Source organism: Tachysurus fulvidraco, chromosome 7 (assembly GCF_022655615.1).
Source record: "Tachysurus fulvidraco isolate hzauxx_2018 chromosome 7, HZAU_PFXX_2.0, whole genome shotgun sequence".
Lineage (NCBI taxonomy): Eukaryota > Metazoa > Chordata > Actinopteri > Siluriformes > Bagridae > Tachysurus > Tachysurus fulvidraco.
In genome coordinates this window covers 7,360,023-7,378,880 of record NC_062524.1, presented here as the reverse complement: position 1 = coordinate 7,378,880, position 18,858 = coordinate 7,360,023, and the positions used below count along the sequence as shown (strand labels likewise).

The 18,858-nt window shown below is 39.9% G+C and overlaps 2 protein-coding genes across 3 annotated transcripts; one reads left to right on the top strand and one right to left on the bottom strand.

The window, feature by feature from the left end:
• The first annotated feature begins 1,254 nt into the window (after positions 1–1,254).
• On the top strand, positions 1,255–11,929 carry bag6l (BCL2 associated athanogene 6, like). 2 transcript variants are annotated; one of them, XM_027133800.2, is made up of 25 exons: positions 1,255–1,414; positions 1,750–1,833; positions 2,737–2,854; positions 3,262–3,500; positions 3,828–3,899; positions 4,083–4,205; positions 4,319–4,473; positions 5,186–5,315; positions 5,436–5,639; positions 5,820–6,048; positions 6,278–6,337; positions 6,541–6,845; positions 6,949–7,024; positions 7,343–7,659; positions 7,899–8,190; positions 8,321–8,490; positions 8,845–8,898; positions 8,992–9,094; positions 9,199–9,323; positions 9,440–9,574; positions 9,670–9,732; positions 9,917–10,117; positions 10,248–10,355; positions 10,565–10,711; positions 10,957–11,929. In XM_027133800.2, exons 2-25 carry the CDS (start codon positions 1,756–1,758, stop codon positions 11,050–11,052), a joined length of 3,600 nt encoding a protein of 1,199 aa, XP_026989601.2. In that variant the 5' UTR covers positions 1,255–1,414; positions 1,750–1,755; the 3' UTR covers positions 11,053–11,929. The 2 variants fall into 2 exon arrangements, with proteins under 2 accessions (XP_026989601.2, XP_026989602.2); XM_027133801.2 differs by lacking the exon at positions 6,278–6,337.
• A 2,020-nt stretch (positions 11,930–13,949) lies between these two features.
• Positions 13,950–18,548, bottom strand: c7h6orf136 (chromosome 7 C6orf136 homolog). Its single transcript, XM_027133802.2, has 7 exons — positions 18,383–18,548; positions 17,726–17,943; positions 16,059–16,709; positions 15,871–15,959; positions 15,325–15,525; positions 15,152–15,221; positions 13,950–14,643 (listed from the first exon to the last, which is right to left on the bottom strand). Exons 2-7 carry the CDS (start codon positions 17,822–17,824, stop codon positions 14,500–14,502), a joined length of 1,254 nt encoding a protein of 417 aa, XP_026989603.2. The 5' UTR covers positions 17,825–17,943; positions 18,383–18,548; the 3' UTR covers positions 13,950–14,499.
• Positions 18,549–18,858: the final 310 nt, after the last annotated feature.

Below are 18,858 nucleotides of genomic sequence, written 5' to 3'. Positions count from 1 at the left end.
TACACAGTGAAACGAATGTTTCTGCAGGATCAGGGTGCTACATAAAACAAAGACAGAGCTATAAGGACTTAGTAAGTACTCCTAGATACATAAAGTGCGTCTGTGCAACCTGGTGCAAACAATGCAGGACAAGACACAAATGACAGTGCAGGCAGGAGAAGACAAAAAGGACAAAAGACAAACAAGACCGTGCAGGACGAAAGACAGACAGTGCAAACAGTGCAGGACAAAAGAAAAAAAAAAAAAGACTGCACTACAAAAGACAGTGCAGACAAAAAATGGAAGACATCACACAAGACAATTTTTTATTGATGGGGAAAATAGGCGATATGAGACATTCTTTTTTGTTCAATTCAATTCAAGTTTATTTGTATAGCGCTGTTTACAATGGGCTTTGTCTCAAAGCAGCTTTACAGAACATAAACATAGAACAGAAGGTAAACATAAGGAGAAATATAGAGAATTAATATAGTAAAAAAATCAAGATATATATAGGTTTATATTTTGTTTCATGAACTTTTTTTTTTATTTGAGTGTGTTAAAAAAAAACATAACATTATACAAGCTGACTATCCAAGTTAAAGACAAAACATTGCAAAGATTTGTAGAGTATAGTCTGTATACTTTCTTGCGGGCACAGTAGCCTACATGCAGAGAGCGATTACATACTGTGCATTTTACCCACTCTTTCTGATTGTATAAAGAAAAATCTGTTTTTTAATCGGTCTCTTTAAAGTAAAGATAGTACTTTTTTATATAAAATAGAGATTTTTTAAAAATTAAACTAATATTAGAAAAAAAAGAATAAATATAGACTACAGTACACTACTAAAGTATACTACTTCTTTAAATTTGTACTATTTGTAGTTTAGCCGTACGATTTGCTAAAACGTTGCCCTGGATTTAAATAAATAAAAAGATGTCTAAATACGAATTAAGTATGAAAGTATGAACTAAGTAAGTATGAAATTAAAAATGGGGCACATTTTTAAACAGTATTTTTATTCATTTTTATTTATTTAAAAATTTTGATGTTTTTTTTTTAATTAATCAATTATATATATTTTTAATTTTTAATTTCATACTTAGTTCATACTTTCATACTTAATTCGTATTTAGACATCTTTTTATTTATTTAAATCCAGGGCAACGTTTTAGCAAATCCTACGGCTAAACTACAAATAGCACAAATTTAAAGAAGTAGTGTACTTTTTTAAGGGTTCGAACCCATTGTACGTTGTTGTCCCTAGGGAACCTATGTAGGGCGTAAGGAGGCGTTTGGAAGTTGGCCGGATTGGATAGCGTACGGAACTGTTTAGAGGGATTAGCTAGCTTTAGCGAGCTAGCTGGCGTCACAACACTGGGTTTGGGAAGCTGACGCTGCTATTTTATTGTAATAATAGAAGGAAATACGGTACGTTGTTCACGTGGAAATGTTTAATTGTTATGTTATTTTGCATATCTGTCGTGATAGAGATTTAAACCCCGCTTGTGTATGCTAAGCTAACTCGGTAGCAGGCTCACAATGAATGCCGGTTAGCTGCTAGTTAGCATTGTATTGTCGTGTTATGTATCTATAAGCATCAGAGATACCTTAGATACCGAAGCCCCGAGCAATATTTATATGGTGTTTGCTTTTAATATCTCACTTCTTATAGATATAGCAACGCTAAACCTGTTTTTATATCATTTTCACATTGTGTGTGTGTGTGTGTGTGTGTGTGTGTGTGTGTGTGTGTGTGTGTGTAGGGTTCCATGGAGGAGTCTGGAGAAATTAATGTGACTGTTAAAACTCTGGACTCTCAGAGCAGGAGCTACACAGTTAGAGGAGAGGTGATGATGTGCTGGAATGATGATTAAATACCCTCAAATATAATCACAAATATATTTCATGTAATATTTTATACTAATAATAATTGCTTTGAGTGTTTGAGTGATTTGTTCATGCATCAACTCTGAATAAAAGAAGCGTCATAAAATACGCCAGTGGCTGGTTGCCTTCACCTGCATTCACGCCCATAATCCTTTTATGCTTGTGTATAAAGGCACCTGGTTACTGTTGTATATTTATATTCACACCCTCTGGTGTCACCCACATGAGGATGAGGTTCCCCTTTGAGTCTGGTTCTTCTCAAGGTTTCTTCCTTCCATTTAATGCAGTTTTTCCTCCCCACAGACACCCGAGTCACCTCAGACTTGCTCATTGGGAATAAAAACAAACATTTAATTAATCTTGAATTTTGTATTCTATTAATCTTTATATTATTCTTTATAATAACCATTTTGTTCCATGCTTATGTTCTGTAAAGCCGCTTTGAGACGGTCACTTGTAAAAAAGCGCTATACAAATAAACTCGAATTGAATTGAATTGAATTGACTTTTGTCCCTGACAAAAGTCTTGTCGCTTGTGTACAAATTGACCTGAAGTGCCGCCTGAATATAATCAAGATTTTTTTTTTTTTTTTAATACAAGAAATGGCTCATTTTAATCCCAACAGCTTTTGTAATAATGTTTTTAAGTGCAATACAAAACGTTTCTACAGAATAGATAGCACCCGATCAGAGGGCACCACTGCACATCAGAATTATCCGGAGTACACAAACCTGTCCTGAACTTTCAACCTGAAATCTGGACTTTGATGAGAAAGATATACATATGTATTTTTAAAAATAAAACTGTTTAAAATATTTGATATTTTAACTAATGACCTGATGTTTTACGTCTCTCATCTCAGTGGACGGTGCAAGAGTTTAAGGAGCACATTGCCCCATCGGTTGAGATACCGGCAGATAAACAGAGGCTGATCTACCAGGGCAGGGTGCTGCAGGATGACAGGAGGCTGACTGAATACAGTAAGTGTCCCTGAAACTCTTCAATGAGCTGCAGAAACCTGGCATTTAATGATAATCATTTTATATCAATCACTTTATGCTGATATTCAGCTGACACTTACTACTGAACGAATATTAACTACATCAGACCTGTTAAATTCCCTGACAAAGCATGTTAAAAAATATATTAATACTGCTACTGTGTGGTAGACCTTAAATATAAAATCCTGAAAAAGAGTTTAATCTGCATTTTATATAAATGTACACATGCCCTATGCCAAGTTGTGTTTTTCAGCAGCATACCCCACTAGTAAAGCTAATCCATTTAAAAAGCTAGCTAGTGTGACTAAACAGGATGAAGATAGTATGTTCAGTTTTAAGTGAAGTTGATGTATTTTTCCAGTGTTGACTCTCTTGCTCTTTCTCAGATGTTGATGGCAAGGTCATTCATCTCGTCGAGCGGGCTCCTCCCCAGGCCACACAGTCTGGAGGTGGGGGAGATGCTGTGTCTGGCTCATCAGGAGGAGGCGGGGAAGGGTTATCTAGCTCAACTCATTCCTCTACCTCCACCACCCAAGGAACTCCGCATGACCGCAACGGTAACAGCTACGTCATGCTGGGCACCTTTAACCTCCCGGTGAACATCCTGGACCCCCAGCAGATTCAGGTCATTACATTTGTAGTCTCAGACACCTTCAGTGAATCAGAGCGATAGTAATTGAGCCACCTAGGATAAAAATGGATGAACTGGGTAGACGTAATAACAAACCTGCAGTACTAGATTCTTATCAGATCAGAATTCATGTGCATTTATCAGTCTGATCAAATAAACGATTTCATACATGGAACATAAACGATCCTGGACAGATCAGATCTTCTGTATGAATTCTGGACATGCGTAGTATTAAAGTTCAAAACCATTGCACCTACAATGACCTCACATCTCTAGGCACATGCCAAAAAAAGATTCTGTATCTGTCGTATGTGCGTTCAGATGTCTGTGCAGCAGATGGTGGCTGGCGTTGGGGATGGAGGGCGAAATGCCCGAGTCAGCACTAGCACTGGGGTAAGCTACAATGCTGTAACATCTTAACACGTAATTAGAGGTATTTCTGAATGATCGGGTTTCAAGAGTAACTGTGTGTTTGTCTAATGATTTGTTATGAACTTTGAACTACTGGCATGTACAGCATCCTTGCCAATGTTTTAGCTTGTTGATAATTAGAGTTTTATCTAAAATGTCATTCAGAGCAACGGAGCTGTGGATGTACATATTAACTTGGACCAGTCAGCTCAAAGTGAACCGAGGATAAGGCTCCAGTTGGCCGAAAATCTGTTGCGAGAGACGCAGTCTTTAATCCAAAGACTGGAGGTGTGTAATTTTCCTTACATAGAGAAACTGGTTGCACTGTTTCTTTAATTAAAATGGTTTATATGTAGTTTTTGTATGTCTATTGAGCTAATCTTGTTATTACTATGTTTTAGAATCAAGCGGGTGAAGGATCCACCCAACAGGGACCTGCTGATTCCTCTTCATCAGCACAACCTATGGACACTTCCACACCTCCTCCACCTGCTGCCTCTTCTTCCTCTTCTTCCACCTCCACACAGACAGAAGGCCCTCCTCACTCTGGACCAAAGTAAGAATAACTCTCTCATTGCGATTTCAAACAGCTAGTTAAGTTTGCTAAACTTTATATACAACTAATAATAATATATACAACTAATAATAATCTAGAATTTTTATTCTGTTAATTCTTATTTCTTTTATTATTCGTTAATTCCTTTATCATTAATTATGTTTACCTTCTGCTCTATGTTTATGTTCTGTAAAGCTGCTTTGAGACAATGTCTATTGTAAAAAGCGCTATACAAATAAACTTGAATTGAATTGAATTAAACTGGTCGAATTGTCAATAAATGTGTGTAATTATGTATGTATGAGTGGGTGTGGCTTACAAATAAAACATGGCACATTCAAAAAATCACTGACCACCACACTGCAGCAGGCTGAGAACTTCTCCACTGCTGTGAACTCCTGTAATCCTTTGCGTAGTTTTTTTGAATAAACATTTATTAAGAACCCCAACAACTACCATTATACTTCACTTTAAGTGTGTTTACAATGAGAATGGCAATGGGAATTTTATATGCTTTTATAAGTAAAAAGAAATGAGTTGTGATTCTTGTGTATAGTAATTAAACATATACGACAGGTGCAGTAGACAATACATTAGTATGCATAAGTATTTGTTTAAACTGTACTCTTTACTCTAATGCTGCTGTCTGCATTTGCAGGGTCAGACCATAAATGTGAGAACGGTTTCGTTGACTTTTCATCTTTGTCCTCAGCCACCCAAGTCCATCAGAGCTGATGGAGGTGCTCTCAGAAGTGCGGAGGGTGGAGGAAAGGCTGCGCCCCTTCATGGAGAGAACTCACTCCATTCTGGGTGCGGCCACTTCTGCCGATTACAACAACAATGTATGTGCTTTATTCCCTCCTTCTATTAAATTTTCTTTCATGTTTCAAATGAATCCTTTCAGGAATTGTTGTTGTTAAATTTAATTAAGTCTAAAAATGTCTCTGTCTTTTGTGTAACAGACACAAGAACGTGATGAAGACCAGCGCACTCTCAATGTAGTCGGCGAGTCCCTCCGGCTTTTAGGCAACACCTTGGTTGCTTTGAGTGATCTTCGGTGCAACCTGGCCGCACAGCCTCCCCGCCACCTACACGTGGTTCGGCCCATAACCCACTACACATCACCTGTTCTGCTGCAGAGTGGTCTGCCTCATATACCAATACCAGTGAGGAATCTTATCTTTTAATATTTCACCATTTACTAAGTGTATGAGGCCTTCATTATAAGATTATTTTAACGTTGTGTTTTTTTGTAAAGCTGTAACGTTCCACAAACAATTGTTAAACTTAACTATGAACTTTTGAGTGTTCTTCCGTTTACATGTTCCTGACATTGTTTTATACAGATGAACATCGGAACCACTGTTACAATGACTTCTAATGGAAGACAGGCAGGTGAAGGTCAGACTCCTCCATCTCAGCCATCTGGCCAAACAGAGGAACATGATCAGACACAGGCACCATCCACTCAACCCAATGGTGCCAATCAGATGCCTGGTCAGGGGACGCCTCGTGTGATCAGAATCACACACCAGACCATGGAGCCTGTGGTTATGATGCAGATGAACCTAGATGGTAAATCTCTGATAATTGTGTTTTTGGTGTGTGTGTGTGTGTGTGCATGTTCATGTTAATTTCACAACTTTAGCTTAGCCAACCATTGCTGGTCTGAAACGTAAGCGTCACTACTTTTGGCAATTGTACATGATTCTTTGTGATATTATATATGGGAATGCTTTCAGACCTGGACTGGGAGGCATTAGTGTTAATGCTAGCCACTGATCTGTGCATTTTTATGCAACAGATTCAGGCAGTGAAGGTCAGGCCCCAGGCCAACAGAATCCCAACGCTGCTGGACAGACTGGTCAGTGTCCACTGCTCATAGTGAACACCAAATGTAGACATGCTGACATTAACAGGGTTTAATGCAGCAATATTTGGGGTCTATGAGTTGTGATGGCTTACTTGCACCAAACACCTTTTTGCTGACTCTTGCTTTATTATGCTACATATCTCATGTCGAGCTCTCTAGTAGATTTATCCTTAACACTCCATCCTCTTCCAAAGGCTCAACCCCATCCATGCACATCCCTGGCTTGCCACCTGAGTTCATGCAGGCCATTGTGCATCAGATCTCCCAGCAGGCTGCTGCAATGGCCACCGCAGCCTCAGTTGGTCACCACGGACATCAACCAGGCACTCCTGCACCAAATGCCCCCAATGGAGAAATACCAGCTGTTCCTCCACAAGCCAGAGTTGTCATCACCCGACCCGCCTTTACCCCAAGGATTCCTCAGCCTGCTGGGACCAGAGCAGCTACCATCAACCTGCGTGCATCAGTGCCACCCACCACCGGCCAACAGCCTGCACAGGTTAGGAGTTATTGTAGACATTTTCAGTTTGTTTGGCGTTGACATGATTTGTAGATATGTCTGTTTTGTAAGATATCATAACCGTTCACAATTTCTACAATAGGGCCCTATGGCTAATTCTCCTCTCACTCAAATGGTGAGTGGTTTGGTCGGGCAGCTGCTAATGCCGATGCACACAGGTGAGATGCTCATTGTAGGCAACTTCTACTCCTTAAAATAAACCTAATACATAAATGCATAAAAAAAATTATCTTCTCGAGATCCATGACTTGAATCTAAAACGATTACTAAGAAGGATCAAATATTGGCATCATTATCTAGCTGAGCCTTCTTTCTTACGCTATGATAAAATACCGAAGGCAGATACTTGGGTTTATGTATCCAATCAAGCAGGAGACACATCTGATATTCTATCAGTTCAAGATCGATTGATTATACAGGTGATATGCAGTGACACTGGTCCTTCAGCTATAACTCTTAAGACATTTTCTCAACAGGTGATCAAGCATCCACTGGATCTTCATCCCATTCGTTCTCCTTTTCTACCTCTTCCTCCTCCTCCTCCTCCACCTCTACAACTGTCCCTTCCTCATCAGCCAGTACATCAACACATACCTCTGCAAACACCACCAGCACAGCCCCAACAGGCCAGTCACAGAATGAGGGTCCGGAGGGGAACTTACCCCACCTGCTAGGCTCTCTCTTAGGTGGAGCTGCCGGAGTAGGTGGAAGTGTTTCAGGAGGCTCACCTTCCATTACTGTGACATTGCCTGGTGTTCCTGCCTTCATCCAGGGCATGTCTGAGTTTATCCAGGTCAGTGTTGATTGACTTTTATTAGACATACATAGAAGCACGAGTACTTGCAAATAAAGCCGATTCATTTTCGCAGTTAATTTTGATTAACGTATAAAAGGTTGTTCTTTTACCTTAAAACCTCATGAGATCCATTTTACCCAAACAGAGAACTTCTCTCCAGTTGTTTAGAAAAGCGACACAATTTCCAATAATTTGTAGATGTACACAAATGCACTTTCTTCCTGTTTTCCTTGCAGTCCAATCAGCCTGTGTTTCCTCCTCCCCCGAGCCAGCAACCTCCACCTGCTCCCTCTGCTCCTGCTGCCCCTTCTGCCCCGTCAGCAGCTTCTCAGAACCCTCCTCATCCCCCGAGCGGAGGAGGGGAGACGCTGAACCCGGAGCTGTTCACAGGCATAGTGCAGGGTGTGCTGTCCACCATGATGGGTTCTCTAGGGGCCAGTCAGAGCAACAGCGAGAGCATTGCCCAATTTATTCAGAGACTTTCTCAAACCAGCAATCTCTTTACTCCTGGAGCTGGAGATGCTGTCGGTGAGTGAGTGGTTGTGTTCCTTCCTATGTGTAGGTTTCATTTGTCATGTTTGCTGCATCATTATAACAAGCTCTTTACTCAAATTTTGTATTAACTTCGATGTCATTCCTATTTCTGACTTGGTGGCAGGTTTCTTCGGAGATTTGCTGTCCCTGGTGTGTCAGAGTTTCTCCATGGTGGATATGGTGGTGTTGCTGCATGGCAACCACCAGCCTTTAAGTCGTATCCAGCCTGAACTCGCCACCTTCTTCAATGAGCACTATCTCAATGGACAAGAGCCAACTGATGCCAATATTGCTGTATGTCTTGCTCTGTTTCTCTTTTGGAAATCATTAAGCACAATAAAAACAGAGAAAACCTTTAGCGGGTTAGTTGTATGTAAAAATGACCTACAGTACCGTACAGTTTAGCATCTAGTACTAAGCAGTGTGAGTAAACACTGCAAGAAATAAAACATAACCTGTTTATTTACAAATCTTATAGTTATGAAAATGAACACATTATAAACGTGATTTGAATTACAACCTGAACTATTGTCAATAGGATTTTCCCTTTTGAAGCCCCTTCTCACGTAAACGAACGGGTCGTTTAATTCTTTAAAAGTGTTTAGAGCCCAACCTCGAGCCAAACGACATTTGAACATTTCCTTTTAGAACGCTGCTGAAGATCTCATCAACGGACTGGAGGAGTATATCGCTGAGAGTTTTGTGAGTGTTTATTTAAATCTCTTTCAGAGCTATCATGTCAGACTGTTTCACTTCAACAGGTGGCTGATGTTTACTGTGGCTAATGTGATTCAGTCCACAGTCACAGTTCGTGAGGGAGTGGACATCATCCAAACAAACATATCTTTCCTCCGACAGCAGTTCACCCGCATGGCAACACACATTCTCCGCTGTTCAGGTACTTGCACATACAGCGTGTACAATGCATCGGTTTATACCCAGAGTTTTTCGCTTTATCTCAAATATTAAGTGTCTAATGAAAACCAAATGACTTTTTTCTAGATCACATGTTTGGTCCTCGCTTGCTGTTCCTGTGCACTCAGGGTCTGTTTGAGTGTCTGGCTCTCAACTTGTATTGTTTAAGAGGAGAGCAGAGAGCGCTTACAGCTGTCATCAACCATCGCATCGTTAGTTCAACTTCACATCTCTATACGCAATCTATATGAATTATCCGTGTGCTTGATTCATTTCCCTGAAATGTATGTATGTATGTATGTATGTATGTATGTATGTATGTATACAGAGAAGAATGTCGGCAGAAGTCAATCCCAGTCTGGTGAACTGGTTGACCAGTATGATGTCCATGAGACTGCATGTGATCCTGGACCATAACCCAGTTACAGAGGACCAAATCCAGCATTATGTTCTCTGCCCACAGGTCAGTTTCTCATAAATACAGGCTTCAGAAGTCACGAGTGTATTTGTGCATACGCACAGTACTGAATATGCAACTGTTCATTTTCCCATCTCCAGGCAGAGTCAGATGCGAGAGCGGAGTCGAACACGGAGACAGTCCAGCAGACCGAGAACGTGGAGGTATGAGCATGTGTGATGCGAGTTGGATATGTTTATTTGATTAGTAGTGCTGTTTGTGATTGGAGCGGTCACACCAATAGAGTAACACAATAATATGCTATTTTAAAAAAAATGATGCTATGAGTTTAGCATCATTAAAATTGACATTTTAAAAAGTAACGAGTCCTAATAACAATTATTACAGATGTCTCCAGCACCTGCCACCACTGCTGAGGAGGCCATTGCACCTTCAGGAGAGAGGCCTGAAACCAGACATCCAGCTTCAGATCTCACTTCTTTGCACAGGCCAGTCTCAGTGAACACACGAGAACCAGCTGGAATGGCACCTAATGGGAGGGAGGAGACAGGAGCAGAGGCAGAGCCATGGGCAGCCGCCGTGCCACCCGTAAGTCTTGCACGTTATCTTTTCCTTTACAAGTTTGTGATTGAGATTATCGTAAACCACTAAGAGCTGAATGGGTAAAAGAGGTGTGTGTGTGTGTGTGTGTGTGTGTGTGTGTGCGTGTTTTAATTAGGAGTGGGTGCCCATCCTTAGGCATGACATGCTGTCTCAAAGGAAAATAAAAGCTCAGCCTCCATTGTCTGATGCTTACCTTCACGGAATGCCAGCCAAGAGGAGAAAGGTAGATGCTCATTTTCTTTTAAAAGTATACATTAAAAGCCCAATATTTAGGTCTTTTTTTAATGTCCCCTGTTGCCGGAACACAAAGTGCACTAATGAAAAGAAATTCAATATGTTTTGTGTATAGTGCTGCTGGAAATGTTCTCATATGCAGCATATTACTGACATAAAAGAGATTTTATACTAACCCTAGTCTGTGTTATCTGATAGACGGCACAGGGTGAGGGACCACACCTTTCTCTCTCAGAGGCTGTGACCGTCGCCGCACGAGCAGTAGGAGCACGACCCGTCGCTACTTCAGACAACCTGCAGGGGGAGCTGGACACACCGGAGCTGCAGGACGCTTACACACAACAGGTGACCCAAAAATAAAGGACCTGGTTTGCTTGGCTGCACACATTCCAGTAATCCGTTAGTTACGTCTACAATCTACAAGAAAGGGCAATCAGACTTTATTTGTCTAATACATTTATGATTTGTCTACCACCGAGTAGAGTTTTGAGAAAACAGAGTTAGTTCTGCATATTTATTCAGTGTAAAAAAAAAAAGGGTTTGTATTCGTATTCATGAGCAGATTCTCCACTTATTTTCATCTCTTTCAGATTAAGAATGACCTAAGGAAAAGAGTTAATGAAGATCCAGACTACAATTCTCAGCGTTTCCCAAACACGCACAAGGCTTTCTCTGAAGACACTTAATCTCATCGTTCAATTTTTGCACATCGCTACAAGTTCAGATAAAATAGTCGCTGTATGCTCTGTAGTCAGTCAAAGAGGAGCTGGATTCTTCTGTGAAAGGGGCCGACTCTTGTATCCTACGTTCTGTGTGCAATAGCCACTGAAGGCTATTTATTGTTCTAACGTCTCCGTGGACCCGATGTCTCGCAATCACGTTTTATTTGAATGGATTTCTTCTGTATGTCCTTCATGTCCACTTGCAACTTCAACATGCAGAAACCTTTTGATCACCATGGGAGGATGTGTGAACTTTTTGAAACGTGCGGCAGTAAAAATCCGCCTTGCATCGTGACGGCTAAGATTCGGCAAAGCTCAACTTTATGCACATGAAGCGCGCACTGCATGGAGGCACCACCGTGGCAAACATAGACTTCACCAGGAGGAAGACTTGGTCTAATAAATGTAGAGGTCAGGAAACCCATAGCCAGGGAAACTCGTAGCATCAGGCTTTCTTTGTAATGTAAAATAGATGAATATTGTTGTAAAGATTTGTTTTAATGGTTGCAATAATAGCAGCTCTCAAGCACCACGTACACATGAAGTAAGAAATAATTCTGGCTTGATCATCCGAGTAGGTCTAATTGTAATTTGTAACATAAACACATTAGGCAGTAAACTGTTCGAGCAGATGTGTGTTTAGTGATAGCAGAGCAGTTGTGTGTGATAAGCTTTTCCACTGTATCATCACGCACCTACACACCTACTTTTAATTGTCTTGAGAATACATACTGATTATAAACATGATAATTCTGCAACAAAACCAGTCCCAAATCTCAACCTGCGTGTTTAAAACTGCAATGTCTGAATCATGATGTAATAAAATTCATGCATCATTTTACTATTTGTTATACTTAAAAAAAATAAAAATAAATGATTGTTTTTTAACTACTTAACTACTAAATAGAAAGATGCTTTTTAAAATGTATTGATTAATGCATTGAGAGAGGGGGGAAAAACGATCTCCAATGTTATAAACAATGCCTGTTCACTTTATTATCAACATTTTCATACCAGATTTTGGGTTACTGACAAATCATACATTGAGGAAATAAATAAGCATCACAGCATCAGACCACAGATTGTTTTCCTGTCGATTTTTTATAGGATTATTGTTTATAACTTGTCTGCTCAATGGAGCTTTAAGCTAAATTTAAAGCACTAGAATGTGTATTATTATTATTATTATAATACCATTATGCATTGTTATAATACGTGTTTTTGTTTTTTTCTGGAAATCGAATCTGCACTTCTTTTTAAAATCTTGTCCAAAGAAAAAGTTTGCTGAATATAACACTGATCGGTAAAGCAACACAGGCTAACAAAGTCACACATTTATACTACCAGCATATATTTATACCACTTATATATTTACCTCCTGTGTTATGGAGTTACCTGAGCTGTTCTATGCCTTATGGACGTTTTTGTAACTGAACGATCACAAATCCCCAAAGCGACGTTCCAACGTTTAAATGAAAAGCCTTCTCATAAGTGCGGAGTTTATAACAACGGTAAAGTGGACATCCGTAAGAACATGGGCGCAATGGTGAAGCGTCCACAAACTTTTGGCCATATGTTGTATATCTTATCTATAATTCTGAGCTCAGTTTAGAAAGAAGGCAGGAAATTAATTCATCAACAGATCTGGAATCATTCAGCTCAGTATTACTCAGGTATTGATTAGGATACGAAAAGCAAAAACAAATACAGTATAAAGCCATGGCTGTGTTTCATTCAGAATTATGGACTGCCCTTTTCCAGTCACTGATTTTCTGTAAAAGCAGAACTTTTTTTTCACTAAAAGAGCAGTTTACATTCAAGGCATAGGTGTATAGGGGTTGTGTCTTTTCAAAGAGTTACATTTTTTTTTTTACTACACTGTCTAGGTTGTCATTTTCTATGCTACAGGTGCACTTTGTAGGTATACGGTTTGACGTCATGGCGTTAAACTTCTCTGTGCCGTTTCTGGTTCCTCTTAGCAAAGATGTCAAACCAGCCGCAGTTCGTGTTGTGATTGACGTCCACAAGTCAACTGGACGCCTGCTACATGTACCTACGCTGATGGTACCTGATACACTACTGACGTCTATGTGCAAGACTCTAACAGGACAATGCGTTCAGACAGAAGAGCGTATATACCGAAGTGAGTTCTTACGACTAGGCGTTTTCCAGTCGATTCTAGTATGATTTGTATCGTCAAAAGGCTTCAAAGAACTTTTTTAATCCATCGGACGATGTCAACGTTACTCGATTGACGTTGCAAAAATATATGAAACATAGGAATTACTAAACGTATAAAACACTTTGACATGCTGTTATATGAAATCTAAGCCAATCAACGACCAGGTGGCTGTATGAGCTCTGATGGAAAAGAACATCGTGTCTTATACCGGAGCAATTCGTGACGTATTACATTATTAATTACAGAGCCAAACTGTGTACTTTTTAATCAACTGATACTTGTATACGATTAGAGAACAGCAATGTCCTTTGTTCTGAACACTTTCCTATTGTGGAGACCGTTTCGAAGCTCTGACCTCGGATTGCCGTGGTATAAATTATAACATTGACTAAATTTTACTGCTAGCTGATTGTAACTGAACCCTTACTGTCCTGTGCTTTATGGTCGGTGTTACAGCAAAGACAAACCCTACTTCTGCTTGGGTATAACAGGCATTTAGGAGCTGTGTACCTGCCTTAAATAAGTGTATCTGTTCTGACTCGTTTTAATTGTCGATCTAAACAAGACTCTCACATTGCGGAATACTTCATGAGGTCATTAAGGGTAATTGCCCCTCTATCTGTTCCTCCACCACCAAGCAGACTAGTTCCTTATAAAAGGCAGGTGTGCAAAACAAACGTTAAAGTTGAAATCTTTATGTAAATCTTTACAGTTTGATACGGAACCTAATGTTTGAACAAAGAGCAATTGGTCTGCATTTTAAATACAATACAAGTTCCTTCTAGAAATCTCCACACGACTGCGTTTAAGACAGTTGTTTTCCTAAAAGGTAAACAGTATGTATGAACTGGCTTAGGCATGTGTCTTTTTTGTGGTCGCCGGTTCTGTTCTACAGGATTATTTCCCATTTCCATGTTCCGTTCTCCTTCCCTATAGATTTTAAGCTGTACAGTAAACACGATGGAAGTAAATGGTGTCGCGAATCCTGCATCAACCTACTTTTACAGAGCTTTGTGATGTCATATGGTAAGGTATCAATTAATATTCAACAGGTAAGAGAACGCATAGACAGTAGGACGGTTTTCATCTCCTATTTTGATACCGCTGTTTTTATTCGACATTAGGACCGCCGTTCTTCTCTATGAAAAGGTCGTCTAGTCCTTTTCGTCGTCAACAGAAAGCTACATTTTTCTCTCTTCCCGCACAATCTACGTGCAGTGCCATGTTCGTTAATCTTGTGCCTGTCTGAAGGAGGAGAGGAACGTTGGGAGAAGATTAAATGCTGGCCGGTCTTCTTGAAGCCCCAGAGCCACCAGAGCTCCTGCCAACAGTACTGGCACTTTCGGCAGCACAGGTGGTTGAGCCTGCATAACCTGCACCAAGATAAAAACCAGCAGTCAGCATAAGAACAGACATGACTCCACAGCTCTGGTTTAAAATGTGCTGCATTTAAAATGATAATAATTTAGACAGGTTTCCTAAGGACATTGTTTTATAATCCTGTTTAAGTTTTGCTGCGCTCAAGTTTTCCACCTTGTCATCTCAGGGCGTTTTTCTTTTTGTTGTCACCTCTGGCATGTTCGTTAGGGATGTGAATTCTTTATGGCACGTTCAAATGAACTATAAATGCTTTACCAACGTTACCAACACTGACGACTCTACCACAAATTATTCACCAGTAACACAAACACAAATTCTTTTCTCTTAGCTGCTACAAGGACAAACTCGATCAAATATATTTAAAGATTTCAGATGTACAGAAATGCACGTTTCACATCGATTATGTACTGATTACCCCAACAACTACCATTATAGACAGATATTTAGGTAAAATAGAGATCATTTCTCCTTTAATGATGGAAAGATATGATAAGTGTTTACCTTTTCAACTTTATGAACATGTATGTGTCCGTCAGGGCCCAGATAGAAGGTAGAGAATGCATCAAAGGTTCTGTGGGGGGAAAAAATTAATTAATTAATTTAAATAAAAAAACACATGTTAATGAACCAGTCAAATTCTGCGCTCCTACCCTGTGTTTAACTACATGTCCTACCTGTAAAACTGGCTTTTATCTTTCTTGTAGAAGCGAAGGAAAAGAGTGTGAAAGGGCAAACCCTTGACCCTCCAGCGCGCTTTAATGGAGTTGTCCTCTGGGTGCTTGGTCAGCTTCAGCACTTCTAGCCGTGCGTCTGCATAATAGCACAGGCACATAAGTCGCCACAGCGCCAGGGTCAGCTGATATGCTACACGGCCTCTAAGGAGAATGAAAGAATAAAAGCAGTGTTCTAAAATCAAATCACACTCGACAAATAACACGGTCACACGGTCTGTCACGCTTTACTTAAATAAACCATGAGATACTGTTATACACACTGAAGACTCCTGACAGACAAAATGCTAATTCAATTCAATTCAATTAAACAACATTTCACAGAAAACTTCCAGATATCAATCATTTCATACATTTTATAAATCCGCGGAGTATCTATCTTTGCGTTTTCTATAGAAATAACGTGTCCGATAAATCTGTCAGAGCAGCTGTTATAGAAAATTCATCGACACTTTCCAACCAATCAGATTTGAGAATTCCATACAGTACCTGGTTTTCATGTGGAGAAGGTCATTGATAAATTCCATGTTGTTTGAATACATGCCGTAGTCATGATTCTTCAGAAAAAAACTGGGAAGCTGAAACGAACGTTCATTTAACAATAAAGTTAATGAGAACCTGATGGTAAAGTTGGGTCTACAAACAGATGTAAGAAAGCCTTAGGAACAGAAGATTACCTCAATCCTAAGCTTTTCATACATCAGTGCCAGTTTCTCCTCACTCTCATTGTCCTTCTCAATGGACCTTCTGTCCGTGCTAACAGCCTCTGCATAACTGCAGAGTGAGCTAAAAGTATGTGGAAAGAAGACATGTCCGATTCTCAGCGTAGCTCCAGTGTCAGGTACAGGCCCTGTTCCAGGACAGTGGAAGCAATAAAAGCATGATCCTAACATAAAAGGTGCTGGGCATCCTTCTGCCTCGAACAAACTCCGAAACGAACTCTGCTCCTGATCCGGTTTTTGCTCAGTCCTTGACATTCCAACGATGCTAATATCATCTTCTCTTCTTCCATCAACAGTGGTTAAAGGGAAAGAAAAATCAGTGAGCCGGTTGGTGCCCAACGCCAGGACCTCATTCAACTTGATTTGTCCGAACAGGGAAACCTCCACCAGTGAATGCTGATCGACTGCTTCCCTGGGTTTGAGCAGGACACAAGTGCCAAGGGTCTCCGCCCAGTCTTCTTCTGGAGTTTGTTCTCTTGGCTGGGACACATGATGACATAGGTTAGGCAGGGACACTTTCTGTACAGACTGATAATGTAGGCTGTTTGGAGGAGCCAAGACCCATGAGCCACTGCTCAGAAATCGACAGGGGGCATTTAACCCCACCTGCAAATAAAAAATTTGAATATATTACTCAATGATTCAAGCAATGTTAAAAACACTTTTTTATGGTCAGTACAAAACAACATTAATACAAGGTCTTTAAAACCAAATACCGGTCAAATATGGCAGTGTTTAAGTGGCTTTTGGCAAATATCTAGTGTGTGTGTAAATGTGCCACTCATGTCTACACAGTGTGTATGAATTATGCAAACTAAAAAAAAACTTTGCCTAGTGGACAAAATGTGTAAACGCAGGTAAACTAATCATGAACCACTCCCACCTCACCTCATCCACCCATCCTGCAGCATAATAGAGAATAACTGAACGGACGTTAAAAAAGGTGCGAACAGGGAACAGATTAAAATCTCAAATAACATCATATCAAATGTGTCCAAACTCTGAAAGGAAATATGTCTGTAAGGACCAAATCAACTTTTATTTGTCACATACACATACATACAGAGTATGACATGCAGTGAAATGCTTTTTGCATCTGTCCGGTATTCAAAAATAAGGAACACAATTTGGGATAAAAAAATGTAACCAAAAGGAAGCAGATAGGTGGGTAGATAGATAGATAGATAGATAGATAGATAGATAGATAGATAGATAGATAGATAATTAACTATATGAATTATGAAAATATAAGTGAAAAATAATGTATATACATAAATATACATACATGCGTATGGTTTTAATTATTGTCCTTAAAGTCTCCATGTGCAATATGGTGTGTATAAAGTGGTACTGTGCTGTGCAAGTACAGAGTTAATGTGACAGTCCAGAGTTAAAGTGTCAGTGCAAAAAAACACTGACGGGAAAATGAGACCAAGTGTTAACATACAGGGTCTGTCTTTTCAGTCAATATTAATGTTTTCAGTATAAAATACATCAGCAAATGGAACTGAAAAATTTGCCAAATCTAATCCAATACCCAGACAGAGTTTAAGGCTATTTGCTGCGTCTGATGAACCATACCGGATCGATCCAATCATGTCTAAAAAGCCAGCCCGTCTCACCTGCCATACGTTCCAGTTCTTCTTCTTTATCAGAGGCTGGCAGCCATGACTTCTGTTGCAACCTAACCAAAATGAGACACCCCTTCTGCAGACAGCCATTCAGGACAGGTTGCTCAGGATCTTCACAGCATTAGATTACCAGCAAAGTGACATAGTGAAGCAAATCACAGGAAAAGTTCTGGTTTCCCTCTAAACCTCTGCAATGCAGTCAAAAAAGCCTTTGGGGTAGAAAAAAGAAACAGATCTAATTCATTTATGCCATTTTGTTATACGTTCGTGCAATCAGAGTTTATATAAACCAATAAGCAGCCTGTGAATTTCTAAAATTCAGCACTGATGTACTTTTATTTACAAACTGCTGCAGTCAATAAAAAGGTCACGTGACCTGACTGGGTGACGGCACCAAGTTGTGAAAAAAAAAATGATTCAAATCAGATGACCTGAAAGCATTAAATAAGAGAAATCGTTCTACTTTCACTTTAAAGGGACTTATTAACTCCTACCTGAGAGCAATTAGGTCCTAATTGCTTAGTTTTCTAGCTCAATTATATGCTAGCAATAACATTAGCTGTATCAGGCTTTAGCACCAATGCTAACATATTAGCATTGTTAGCTAACAGTCCCGGCTTTCCTTCAAGTGACCACTTTAACACGTACCTGTCAGAATGGACTCAGGAGGAAGTGTTAATGTTGTGCACTGAACCGCTTTATAATGCAATTACTCGAACAGACGAATCGGTTGTTAACACTACACTAATGTCACATCTCTTTCAATGTCCTTCACTGAATTGATACTGCGCATGCGCAAATCCCTGTTCTAGAAAAACGGATATGACGTTCTCGTGTAGGACAGAAAAGGCTGTCATGCCCTACAGTCATGCATAAGCCGTGCCTTGACATGGTCACCTATATATTTCCATAACAGCTGGCTGTAGACGAATCAGAATCAGAATCAGAATCAGAATGAGCTTTACTGCCAAGCATGCTTGCACATACAAGGAATTTGTTTTAGTGTCATAGTACATTTGCATTTATGGCTTTTAACAGACAACTTTATTCAGAGTGACTTACATTTTATTTCATTTTATAGACCTGAGCAATTGAGGGTCAAGGTCCTTGCTCAGGGGCTCAAC